Source organism: Carettochelys insculpta, chromosome 18 (genome assembly GCF_033958435.1).
Source record: "Carettochelys insculpta isolate YL-2023 chromosome 18, ASM3395843v1, whole genome shotgun sequence".
Classification (NCBI taxonomy): Eukaryota; Metazoa; Chordata; order Testudines; family Carettochelyidae; genus Carettochelys; species Carettochelys insculpta.
Genome location: NC_134154.1, coordinates 29,966,080 through 29,979,354, shown reverse-complemented (window position 1 = coordinate 29,979,354; position 13,275 = coordinate 29,966,080). Strand labels below are relative to the sequence as shown.

Below are 13,275 nucleotides of genomic sequence, written 5' to 3'. Positions count from 1 at the left end.
GTGGACATCCACCAGCAGTAGAAACATATGCTGCCGGCTTGGGAGCGCTGCTAATCAGCCAGGCAACATCTGACTCTCTCCTGGGCAGCTGGCCAAGTGCTCAGCTTAAAAGGAATACTGCACAGGATACCAGAAACCAACTGCCAAAAGGGACAAAAATCCATCTCTAACAGTGGAAAAACTTTGCACAGAGAGGATTCGTCTGGTAAGCTCCCTTTACCAATGAAAAGGAGACAGGCACAAAGATGCCCCCTCCAGAAAAAAAAAATTTATACTGTGCTTGACCATAAACTAAAGAGTTTTCAGCATAAGAGGTTGGATTTAAGTGCTAATAAGTGAAAACAGACAGATCAAAGTTAAGTTACTTAATTGGAATGAAAAGAAAATACACTGCTATTTCTAACTTCACTACAAAACTTAACACGTTAGCTGTGTCTACACGTGCACGCTACTTCGAAGTAGCGGCACTAACTTCGAAATAGCGCCCGTCGCGGCTACACGCGTCGGGCGCTATTTCGAAGTTAACTTTGACGTTAGGTGGCAAGACGTTGAAGTCGCTAACCTCATGAGGGGATCGGAATAGCGCCCTACTTCGACGTTCAACGTCGAAGTAGGGACCGTGTAGACGATCCGCGTCCCGCAACGTCGAAATTGCCGGGTCCTCCATGGCGGCCATCAGCTGGGGGGTTGCGAGATGCTCTCTCTCCAGCCCCTGTGGGGCTCTATGGTCACCGTGGGCAGCAGCCCTTAGCCCAGGGCTTCTGGCTGCTGCTGCGGCAGCTGGGGATCCATGCTGCAGGCACAGGGTCTGCAACCAGTTGTCGGCTCTGTGTATCTTGTGTTGTTTCGTGCAACTGTGTCTGGGAGGGGCCCTTTAAGGGAGAGGCTTGCTGTTGAGTCCGCCCTGTGACCCTGTCTGCAGCTGTGCCTGGCACCCTTATTTCGATGTGTGCTACTTTGGCGTGTAGACATACTCTCGCAGCGCCTATTTCGATGTGGTGCCGCGCAACGTCGAAGTTGAACATCGACGTTGCCAGCCCTGGAGGACGTGTAGACGTTATTCATCGAAATAGCCTATTTCGATGTTGCTACATCGAAATAAGCTACTTCGATGTTGGCTTCACGTGTAGCCGTAGCCGTTGACTCTTACCCTAAATAGCTGGTCTTGTGTCAGGTAAAATCTTCAAACCAAAACTGTTCTTTTTCTCTGATTTGGGTCAACAGTCTTTCATAGCTCTTTATTTCCTCTTAGGGTGTGTCATGCATATTCCAAGGCAGGCTAAAGACAAAATCTGACAGCTTCCCATGGTTTAAATACACTTTCCTATAGGGTAAAAAACTTTTGTTCTATAACCCCCTGCTTGGGAAAAACGTGGAAAAACACTGGATCAAAATGGCTTTTAGTTCCAGATGGTATGGTCAAACGTCCTTCTAGTACCAACCACCTTCTAGACTTACAAGACAAACAAATCATTAATCATCCAGTCCATAGGTGTACAGGGCTTGAGCAGGGGTCTGCAACCGAAATAGCAATAAGAGCAGTTTTTTTCAAATTCAGTTACAAAACCAATACTTTAAGAGCCACGATGCAGGTGAATACGAGACAGTCCTTAATAAATAATGTCAAACCATACTTTTTGTTGCCCTTATTTTAAAAGCAGCACGCACAGTTAGAAAGTTCAGTTACCCCCATCTCCAGGCTTTACCCACCTGAGCCCCCAAATCCACCCCCTATCCCCAGGCTTTACCATCATCATGCAAACCTGAATCCCAGCCCCCCATCCGCAGGATTAATCCCTCTGAGCCTCAAACCCAACTCATCCCCAGGATTAACTTGCCTCTGCACGTGCAGCGCCTCCGCAGCTGCTGCCTCCCCCCACTGAGCCCTGCCACCTCCTCCTCCTCCTCCTCCTCAGCCTGGCTGCGGTGCTCTGGCAGGGGCAGGCTCAACCATTCCCCCAGCTCTCCTGCTGGCTTACACTTCACACATGTGGGGCGGCTCCCTGCCCTGTCAATTTTCTCTTCTGGGGTTCCCTGCCACAGCTGACTGCTCAGCGGCTCCAGAGGCTGCCACCACTAAAACAAAAAAACTACATTCAGTTGAACGATGAGAAGTCCTGTGGTACCTTATAGGCCAACAAGTATTTTGGAGCATAAGCTTTTGTGGGCAAAGACCCGCTTCATCACATGCAGGCTCTCGTAAAAGAGGGAATTCCAATCAAGAGGAAGGCCAGAGTTCCAGTCAAGAGGAAGGTCACAGATAAGAAGGTCCATTCAGTCAGGGAGGATGTGGCCCACTTCCAGCAGCAAATGTGGAGGTGTGAACACCAAGAGAAGAGAGAGTGCTTTTGTAGTTGGCCAGCCACTCCCAGTCTCTGTTCAGTTCTTCATTGATGGTCTCAAACTGGCAAATGGCTACTTTTAAAACCGTTACTGAGTGTCCAGCAATGCCCCTCTGCCATATCCATTGGCCAAACTGGACAGTCTCTATATCAAAGAATAAATGGACACAAATCAGATATCAGGAATGGTAATGTAAAAAAACCTGTAGGAGAACACTTCAATCTCCCTGGACACTCAGTAACAGATTTAAAAGTAGCCCTCCTGAAACAAAAAAACTTCAGAAACAGACTCCAAAGAGGAACTGCAGAGCTACAATTCATTTGCAAATTTGACACTGTCAATAAAGGATTGAACAGAGACTGGGAGTGGCTGGCCAACTACAAAAGCACTTTCTCCTCTCTTGGTGCTCACAACTCCACATTAGCTGCTGGAAGTGGGCCACATCCTCCCTGGCTGAATTGACCTCATCAGCTCTAGCCTTCCCCTTGATTGGAACTCCCTCCTTTTCATGAGCCCGTATAATTAGACCTCTGGAATCTCCACTACATTGCATCTGATGAACTGGGTCTTTGCTCATGAAAGCTTATGCTCCAAAATATCTGTTAGTCAATAGGGAGCCACAGGACTTCTCATTGTTTTTGCAGATACAGACTAACACAGCTACTCCTCTGGTATAAATTCAGTTGGTTTAATGGCGGGCAGTTGAATTTACTTTTTTTATTTGAGTGGCTGCAGCACTTGGAGCTGCAAGTGGCTCCTTAAAGAGCCACATGTGGCTCCGGAGCCAAGGGTTGCTGGAGTTGGAGTAATGGCTCTCATTAGCACAGTTAAAAGTACAGCAGTCCCTCGAGTTATGAGAGGGCTGTGTTCCCACATGCCCTCACATTACTCAAATTTCACGTAAGGCAGGTGGCGGCAGCATTTTCCCTTGCAGAACACACGTTCTGCAGCCAGAGAAGCAGCAGGAGCACCTGGAGCTCCTTTTGAAAGGTAAGTTCTGGAGTTGGGAGGGGGTAGGTGGGGAGGGTTAAGCATGGCAGTGAGTTGGGGCTGTGGAAGAGGAGAAGAGGGGGGAGTTAAGCCTGGGGTGGGCTGGGGCTGTAGGGGGTCGAGGGGGGTGGAGTTGAGCCAGAGCCATACACGAGGGGTGAAGGAGAACTGGGGTGGGGGGGGGGTGAACCAGTGCTGCACACACAGGGAGCAAGGGGGTTGAGCCAGGGCTGGGAGGAGCAGAATTTTGAGTTGCACTTAACTCATGTTAATGCAAGTTACACGCAACTCGAAAATCGCACATTTAAATGGATTACTGTATAAACAGACTTACATTCTATTTCTAACTTCATACAGAAGAATGAGACGTACCAAAAGAGATTAAAGACATCCAGCAGAATGTGACGTTGATATAGATAGGCTATACTAGGCATTTTGTCTAAAGCATTTCTGGGTTATGCATATTTATATTCATACACCAATTTTGATAAAGCACATCAGGAGAACAGTCACAGCCAAATTCTACCCTCAGCTACATCAGCGTCTTCTCATGGATTACAACAGGGGCTGAGCATGATTCTTCTGAAGGTGGAATATGGAACTAAAACTAAAAATCCTTTCTGCCTCCATTTGAAGGAAGGGTAATGGTGAATGAAAAGATGAAAGAGCAGTATAAATTGCTTCTCTTTAAAAGTTCAACTGAAGACAAAGGAGAAACTGCTAAAATGACTTTCTATACATTCAATCTAAGAATCATAACAACTCAATAAGCAACAAAAAACAGGAATTCAAAGTACAGTAGCATAACATCCAATTTATGTCTTTTGGGATAAGTACACAGCTCTGATGTCTGGGCCCAATATCAGTTTAGAAGACTATTTTGCTTCCTGAAATTCTTTGTGCATTCACAATAGCATAGGTTTTGTTTCCTTCTCTGCACTCTAAGGCAGTCATGTGAAGTAGCACATATTTATTTCATACTACTTCAGATGCAGTTGAATCAATGTCTCATCCGTATTTACAAAATTGGTAAAATAGGTGGGTGCTGATGATGAACTATGACTTTACATAAGCAAGCTGTACAATCACTACAGGTATACAGATTGCATTTATTAACCTCTGCCATGCTTCATAAAGAGGGTAGTTTCATTTTATTCATAAACAAGCCTGTTCTGCAAATTGCTCCTGCACAGCTCCTAGAACTGGCTTAAGTTACACTGAAGGGCAACTTTGCATTACGTTATGAACTTTGGTCATCCTATTTAGAGGAAAATCCATGCAAAGAACTACTTTCACCATGCTCAAGTAGCTCTCTAAAAAGCCATTTCCTTTCATTACAGTAAACATGCATTGGTTGTATTAACAAGTCACAAATCTGCTGGAAGAATAGAAACAATAGCGGGAACTTGGCTGTCTCCCAATATAAATGGCACACACAGCAGCCTGGGAAAGCAGAAACAGAGTCAAAACAAGTTTAGATCAAAATCTTAGTTGATGCAGACAATTAAGTTACTTTTATATAAAAATCAGGTTAAAGAACGCATTTTTTAAATATCTGTTTCCATATAAGAAGTGTGCTCTTAATTTTTTTTGTTTTCCAATCCTAGTACATTGAGAAAATAAAAAGAAACACATATATATATATACTTTCTCCCCCTCTTGGTCACTCTATTAAGCATTCTAGTTTACAAACATTTCATCTTATTCAGCGTAAAAGTTAATTCTGAATTACACAAAAAATGGTCACATTTGTTGTTTCTTATTAAAAAAAGTTTTCAGGAGATTATATCTAACATTATTCCCAATTAGAGCAAAAACTCCTGATCCTTGTGCAAATTCTCCAATTAAAACAGACAATGAGTGGAACCCTGCTAGCAATGGCATGAATAACTACAGTGTGACAGCGCTCTCTTGTGTTCTAATTAGAAAATGGCTTTGTTCAATCATTACAGAAGTTCTCTAAACATTTCAAACATGCGGCCTGGTCCAATTTTTTTGCATATACCCCACCAGCATATACCCCACCAGCAGACCTGGTCTTCAGTAATATTTGCGATCTCTGCAGTTGTAGCTATTACATATGGCATTTTGCAAGGGCTGCACTTTTCTATACCATGGTTTCTGAACAATGACTTTTCAATCACTTCATTTGTTTCAACATATCAAACTGCGGTCGTTGTGACATACAGTAGAAGCAAGCACCTTAACCAGCAGATTCTCCCTTTGGGAATATCTGAAGAAATGACCCTAACATAAATTACTGTAAGGTTTGGTGATCAGAACACACTTTGGATTACGCCTCTCCCCCAACCCAAATATTATGGAATTCATGGAGCTCAATTTTGCAATATTTTTGCACTTAACAAACTTTTGTTGCTGAACCTCCATCAATCAGCATTGACAACTATACGTTAGAGGTCATCCACGAGTTCGTTTACCTCGGGTCCACCAACACTGACACCCTGTCGTTGGACACCGAGCTAAATAGGAGGATCGGGAAAGCGGCCACAACTCTGTCCAGACTCAGCAAGAGAGTGTGGAACAACAACAAGCTGCACACTCACACAAAAATGCAAGTCTACAGAGCCTGCATCCTCAGCACACTCCTTTATGGCAGCGAGACTTGGACCCTGTATGCCCTCCAGGAAAAGAGGCTGTATGTCTTCCACTTGCGCTGCCTCAGGCGCATCCTTGGAATATCATGGAAGGACAGAGTGACCAACACCGCTGTCCTCGAGCAAGCTGGAATCCCAACCATGCACACCCTCCTCAGGCAGCGTCGGCTCTGCTGGCTTGGCCACGTCCACAGGATGAATGATGGAAGGATTCCAAAAGACATCCTGTATGGTGAGCTAGCCTCTGGCAAAAGACCTCCCGAACGCCCCCAGTTGCGCTACAAAGATGTCTGTAAGAGAGACCTCAGAGAGGTAGACACCGAGCTGGACAACTGGGAAGAACTAGCAGATGACCGCAGCAGATAGAGGCAGGGGTTACACAAGGGCCTTCAGAAGGGCGAGATGAGGATCAGACAGCTAGCAGAGGAGAAGCGAGCGCACAGAAAGCACACTAAGGACTTGCCAGACACCCACCACATCTGCAAGAGATGCAGCAAGGACTGTCACTCTCGTGTGGGTCTTCACAGTCACAGTAGACGCTGTAAATGAAGTCCTCAATTGAAACTATAAAGGGCGCGATCCATAGTCTATGCAGACTGAAGGATGCCTACTACTACTACAAACTTTTGTGGGGCCTTTAAGAAATGAATTTTCAACTTGTGTATTCTGTCCTTCCCCAATATATTATAGCATATCTAATCTGATTTACAGCCATATGACTGGGAAACAACTACTTTCAAAGTGCTGTACTCATGAGACTGCTGAGTCAGAGGACAGACAAGACTGTCTGCAAAAGAGCACAGGTTTAAAGAGATAGTTAAAAATTGAATTTAGATTTAGAAGCAGACTAAGAAGGAAAGGAAAAAAAACTGTTCTTACCTCATTCCTAATGTTGAAAATAAAACAAGTTTCAGGGGAAAAAAGGACAGTTTATTCAGCTTTACCTACAAAACATGGACTAGAAGTGCAATATAATTTTAAAGGCTTGTAACTGTCAACCAAGAATAGACATGTATCTTCAGACCATCACTATCATGTTCTGAGGTAGAGCCATGCAGTAGGACTCGAATCCTGCAGGTCCCACAGGATCTGCTGTTGTAACAGCTGGAGTAGCCAGCAGGTAACATACACTTTGCTGCCAGTGGGAGTGAGACAGAGGGAGAGAGACAGAGGTAATTCTGGGGCGAGGGGGGGAAAAACAACCTCCCATCAATCCATCAAACAGAATTTCAGCAAAGCTAAATCTAGACTTTTCTTTTATATAAAGTTGTTAACATTTCAATTTAAGCAAGGAATAGAAAGGGATTCAATGTCAACAATAACAGAACTTACAAGTATTTCAAAATTTAAGGATACCCAAACACATAAAATTCAGATGTTTCATTCTTTTAGTGACAAAATTGTGCCTGAATTTTGTGTGTGTGAGCGTGAGAATGAACAAACCTTTTTTAGTCAACTAGCATAGGGAAATCTCTCCCTACTGCAGTGTTGGATCTAAGGTTTTTGCAGATTGGACCAGGATAAAAATGCAAGAAACAGTGCAGGAGTGAGTGGAACTGGGTGTTGTGAACAGGAACAGGATTAAAAAACAGGCCCATGCAGAGCTCCAGTCCAAGGCCAACTACAATATGCAAATGTATCTTAAAATAAACAGACATTTTCTTAATACCTTGAGGACCTAGTGTTTACTTAGCACACGTGAAAACTGGTCAAGTTTGACACGCAACTATAAATAAATTCTAACATGCAAAAAAGAGTATATTCTAAATCAAAGCAATCTGATTATTACATTATAATTTAAATATAGACATCAGAATGATATACAGATCAACGTGTAACTCACCGACCTTTCCTAAAGGTGGAAAAAGATTAACTTCCACATCATGTCTGCAAGGTTAATAAATCTGGGCTCTGGCAGACCCACGGATGCAGCAAGGAAACAAGTTCCAAATCAAGGAGCACTCCCAGAGTACACTCTTCCAGCAGCTGCCTCCTTCATACAGGAAATTTCAGACTGAACACTCCTGAGGATCTCCTCTATGGCAGCACATAATGCAGAGAGCAATCTCTCGGGTAGCCAGGTCTTAAATCATTTAGGTCCAACAACTTGAATTTCACTGGGAAGCTTATTGAAAGGCAGTGTAGATCACAAAGAACTAGCATCCTATCATGTACCCCGAAGAAGTGGACTGCAGTGTTCTGTACTAGATAAATTCTGAAGGGCCCCATGCAGAGCACATTATAGAAATCTAATCTTGCAGTAACAAAAACATTGATAGTTGTGATAAGAAGCCTCACTTGTCTCAACAGTGCAGATGGGGGAAAAACTGCCCTGGCTAAAGACATGTCACAGGCATCCAGAAGCTGGCCTTGGTCTAACATCCACAAATTACACCTCCATCCTATCCGGGCAGAGGGGTTATTCTTCCACTCTACTCTGCACTGATTAGAAATCAGTTGGAGTAGTGTGTCCAGTTCTGGGCACCACATTTTAAGAAAGCTGTGAAAAAACTGGAGAAGATCCCGAGGAGAGCAACAAGCATGATTATAGGTCTAGAGAACACGAGCTATGAGGGAAGACTGAAAGAACTGGACTTGTTTAGTTTAGAAAAGAGAAGACTTAGAGGGGACATGATAGTGGTTTTCATGTACCTTAAAGAGGGTTATTATAGGAGGCGGGAGAAAAATTGTTCTCAGCCTTCAAGGATAGGAGAAGGAGCAATGGGCTTAAACTGCAGCAAGGGAGGCTTAGGTTGGACATTAGGAAATACTTCCTAACTGTCAGGGTGGTTAAACACTGGAAGAAATTACTTGAGGAGGTTGTGGAATCTGCATCGCTGCAGATATTTAAGAGCAGATTACATAGATACCTACCGGGGACAGACTAGGCGGTGCTTGATCCTGTTGAGAAGGCAGGGAATTGGACTCAATGACCCCTCGAGGTCCCTTCCAGCTCTAATGTTCTGTGAAATGACTACCATACTCCTATACGAATACTGCCAGCCTCTTCCAGCTGCTTTCCCCAACCTACCCACGGATAGGTCTTATCTGCAATAAGCTGCAGCTGGTTAGCTGTCGTCCCAGACACAATTTCATTTAGGCACTAGGCCATACATTCCATTGCTCCAGCTAGCTCAGAAGAACGAGAAACCAAGAGCTGGGCATCATCAGTACACTGAAAGCACCGCAGCCCACATCTCCTCATTCGCCCTCCAAACCACCTTGTATATTGATTCAAGAAAAGAGATGTTAAAAAACTGTTTACAATTGTTTGCATTCTCTAAGGACAGAAATGGAGTCACCCAAAAGAAGCTCCATCCAGATCACTCATACCCATAATTAAATCAAAAAGTCTTATGGTCAACTGTATCAAATGTTGAGGATTAATCTATGATCTGGACACTTTATCTCCATCCATTGGAAAGAGGAGATCAGTGAAATTTCTACTCTAACTCAGGCCTACAAACAAAACTACTCAATGTCCAAAAAATCTTAAGATTCAGGAAACAGCCAGAGCTGCCTTGTCCCAACCCTTTTAATGGTCATCCCTAAAATGGATGATAGCTCAAATTGTCAATAAATTCCTATGGGAAGAAGGGTAGGATTCAAAAAGTTCTTAAAGAAGCTATCGTTTTTTCAGCATGACCCTCATTTTTGACACACACAATCTTGATCAACAATGGACCCAGTCCTTCAACAGTCAGAAAGGACAAGTATTTAACTTACTGATTGTGGCAGAAAATGACCCTAACACATCAGTGATTGATGCTGACTGAAATGTAACAGAGGATATAGCATTTGTTGCTCAAGACACAGTTCTGTTTCCATAGCACAGGATAGCTCTGACTGAACGTGCACACATTTTACCTGTGAAGCAATGAGAAAAGTCTCCCTAACAAGAGACGACTTGAGTCAGCAAATAAATACAGCTAGCAACTATTCACTAAGCTGTCAACCACTCAGAAGAAGCCAGCTCTGCAAGACTTTGTGGATACTACAGATGAATCAAAGAACCTGTTCTCAGCCTCCTGCAGCCACACCACACAATTTTAAAAAGGATATGTGGCAATCTATTAGACTGCAGCAGACTCCCCTTATCAAGACTCCAGCCATCATCCTTCCTGCTTTGTCTGACACAGGTCACCTATAAAGAATGGTGACCTGAGAGGACAAAGCAAGAGGAGAAGGTATTTAAGGGTCACTGTATTAACAGGGGAAGAAAGATACTTATAAAGACTACAAATCTACTGATCACTTGAATAGTGACATGTAACTGCTCCCACCCCTCTGGAATTCTCATCTATCAGATTCCAAAAGGTTCAATCTACCAAGTAATACTCAACATTATTTGGATGGTTTGGGACGAAATTAGACTGCATCATGGACTCAAATGCCAACACTATAAAGAAAACACCTCTGCTTGCTTTTCATATTCTTTATGCCTATCAAAATGTACCAACTCCCCCAGTGTTTGGAAAAGATCAGAAACTTGAGATGATTTCAGATTTCCAATACTAAGAAAAAAAACTGTAGTGATGCTGATGGGAGGAAGGAGCCACTTGGAAGAACTCTCTCAATTCACAAACATGGAATGAAAAGTTAACAGGTCCCAGCTGCTCACAGAGCTGCTTGGGGCACAGTCTAAGACTGGGTGGGGAAACCCTGGCCGTGGTCCAAATCCACAATGACAGCTCTGCCATGCCAGGGTGGAGGGGTGGTCAGTTGGCGGGGGGGGGGCGTTGAGAGAGAAAGCGGCTCCAGGCTACACTGCCAGTTGTACTCATTTCAAAATGTGATTATACAATGATTACAAAAACAGAAGTTATAACTGCTGAAAGTTGGTCATCTTATAAATAAGTTATACCAATTCCCTAAAATGGATTAAATAACTTGACACAAAGCTTGACAATTAATTCCGACATATCCAGTTACTCTTGATTATACACAAGGAGAAGAGATACATTATCTCTTCAGCAGCCTTCACCGGTAACATCAGCAGAACTCTGAAAAATTGGCATGATCTGTATTAGATGTTTAGAAATAATCAAAAACAAAAGTATAAATATCTAGAAATTAAATAGTTGTAGGGAGTTATAGGCTTACTTTGTAATAAATTACACAAGAGGAAAAGCTGTCTGACAAAAAACAGCTTAAAAACACATTAAATTAAAATTGCTTAAAAACCAAGTATCTGTCCTTAACAGTGTGTGTAACGTAATAAACTATCAAAATATGTATAGCAGATGAGTTGAACACACACACAGACATACCATGAAAATATAATGGAGTTCTGTCTTGCTGCAAACTAAAGTTACATGTTATGAAGGCTCTCTCCCACTTTTTGGATTTTCCAAAAGTCAGGTTTATTACCTTAATTTGAGACGTGCATTACACATTTGCAAAAGTAAAGCCAGTCAAGCAAATATGTTGCTTACCATAAATGGTAATTACAAAGGATGCCCACCTACTTACAAATGACTATCATGCTCATCCACTTTTTTTAAGCATGCAGTTTAAAGAATGTTTGATCCTTAACCATCTGTAATTATACAACTGATGAACCATACCAAGGAAACATGTGAAGGTCTGCATGATTATTGCGTAGCAATGCCTAACAGAAACAAACTTGCAATTAGTGTTTCCCACAGAAAAGGCCCACTTGGCCATCCTTACTTCCTTATTCAGTTGCAAAGCACTTCTTTACAAGTTGTCTGCCCCCTGCATACTCACCACACAGAAAACAGATTGCTGAATTCAACCTGAAATGGGGAAAACAAATTTTCTGCTGCCTATTTCTACACTAAGTAAATAAGCAACAAATATTAGGCAGTTTAGCAGATCAGCAGCTTTATTAGTGTATTTAGATCCTAAAGCTGAAAACATCTTTAGGTTAACGAAGGCAATGCGATGTATACTGATCTATAAAAACCAGTGGGAAAAACGGTGTGCATTAAGGGACTTACTCTTTGATTAAACACTCCTTTCTGTTTGATAGATAATATGTTAGTATAAGTTAGAAAAAAGTTTAGTGTTATAACTTGTGTTCCTTTGAATTTTATGTAAACACTGTCAAACTTGTGAAAATGTAAAATAACTAACAGAATCAAGGAGCAAAAGTAGACACTTCAGGCAAGCAGAATGCCTCAATAAAAAGTTTATTAATTGAGTAGGTGTTTAATGAGAGAAAGAAATTGAATTTAGGCCTTAACCACTTCACACGGAAGAAACCTGTTAAAATTCAATGGTTAAGTGCAATTCTATACCCGGCAGAACTGCCCATAATGTTTAAATATTGGGGTATAGCCATTCTTGGCAGCTAGAAAAGAATACTTTTGAAAGCAATACTTTTAGGAGATTATGGGTAGCTTTCAAGTAAGTAGGGAGGAATGTTTATGAATATTCAATAAGAAAACTATGTTCATTGATTGTTTCAAAGATAGGAAAAACCAAAAGGTAGAGTTCAATTACTAAAGCATTTGTAGATCGTCAAATGTGTACATGTCATCTTATTTTACCCTTTAATTTCCAATTAAGAAACCAAATTTTCAAATAAAATTAAGATATCTCACCTAGAACATGAAATATTTCTTTCTGGTCTAATTGAAAAGTAACTGTTTTCTACAGTCATTGGAAGTTCAGTTATTTCAAACTAAGCATCAAACATTTAAACTAAAGAATTCACTCACCCACAGGTACCGAAGCAACTTTAATAAACTTGAACAGTAATAGTACTCCATTCTTCCAAAGCACATAGCTAATGCAACACCATCTTTGTTGGTTTCTGTTTTCTCAGAGAGCGAGGTTTCCCTTCCTCCAATTGAACTTAAAGCAGACCAAAAACATTAAAGGCAACATGAATAATTTACAAGGTCTGCTTAACAGGCTATAAGGTAACATATGGAGAACTGTCCCTTTAACAAGCACAGTACCTACTTTTAAGCAGGAGCTGAGCCACTGAAGTCAGATAGATGACTCATCACTTGTTATTAGCATCTAACTGCTTCAGACTTTTCTGGTACAGTTAACTCACAGCACAAAAGTGTTAGCCTAGAATTAGTAACGGTAATTTGGATTTCTCCCCACAAGAAAAAAAAAAAGCCTTAACTTTGACAGGAAAAAACCCTAAAAGCATGTTATTTAAGAGGCTCAGGTTATACAATGCTATTAATGCCACAGTAGCTCTTTGGATGGTTAAATGACCTTATTTCCCCTGTGCTGTCTGAGAAGCAGGTAAGAGAAGACCATGCTTTTAATACAAAAATACTTCTTGTGAGTGAGAAAATGAGCATTTTGACTCTACACTGTATCTGTTTACATACTGCTTCCA

General features: G+C 41.9%; 1 protein-coding gene across 6 annotated transcripts in view; it reads right to left on the bottom strand.

The window, feature by feature from the left end:
* Nucleotides 1-13,275, bottom strand: part of KIAA1671 (KIAA1671 ortholog) — a 143,387-nt gene that overhangs the window by 71,578 nt on the left and 58,534 nt on the right. The window contains exon 1 of one of the 6 annotated variants that reach the window (XM_075013250.1): nt 12,635-12,842. The exons of the other annotated variants lie outside the window; for them this stretch is intronic. Within the exon in view, the coding sequence (XP_074869351.1) occupies nt 12,635-12,700 (66 nt within the window). The 5' untranslated portion in view covers nt 12,701-12,842. Of the gene's footprint in view, nt 1-12,634; nt 12,843-13,275 lie in introns of those variants that run through there. 6 annotated transcript variants of the gene reach the window in all.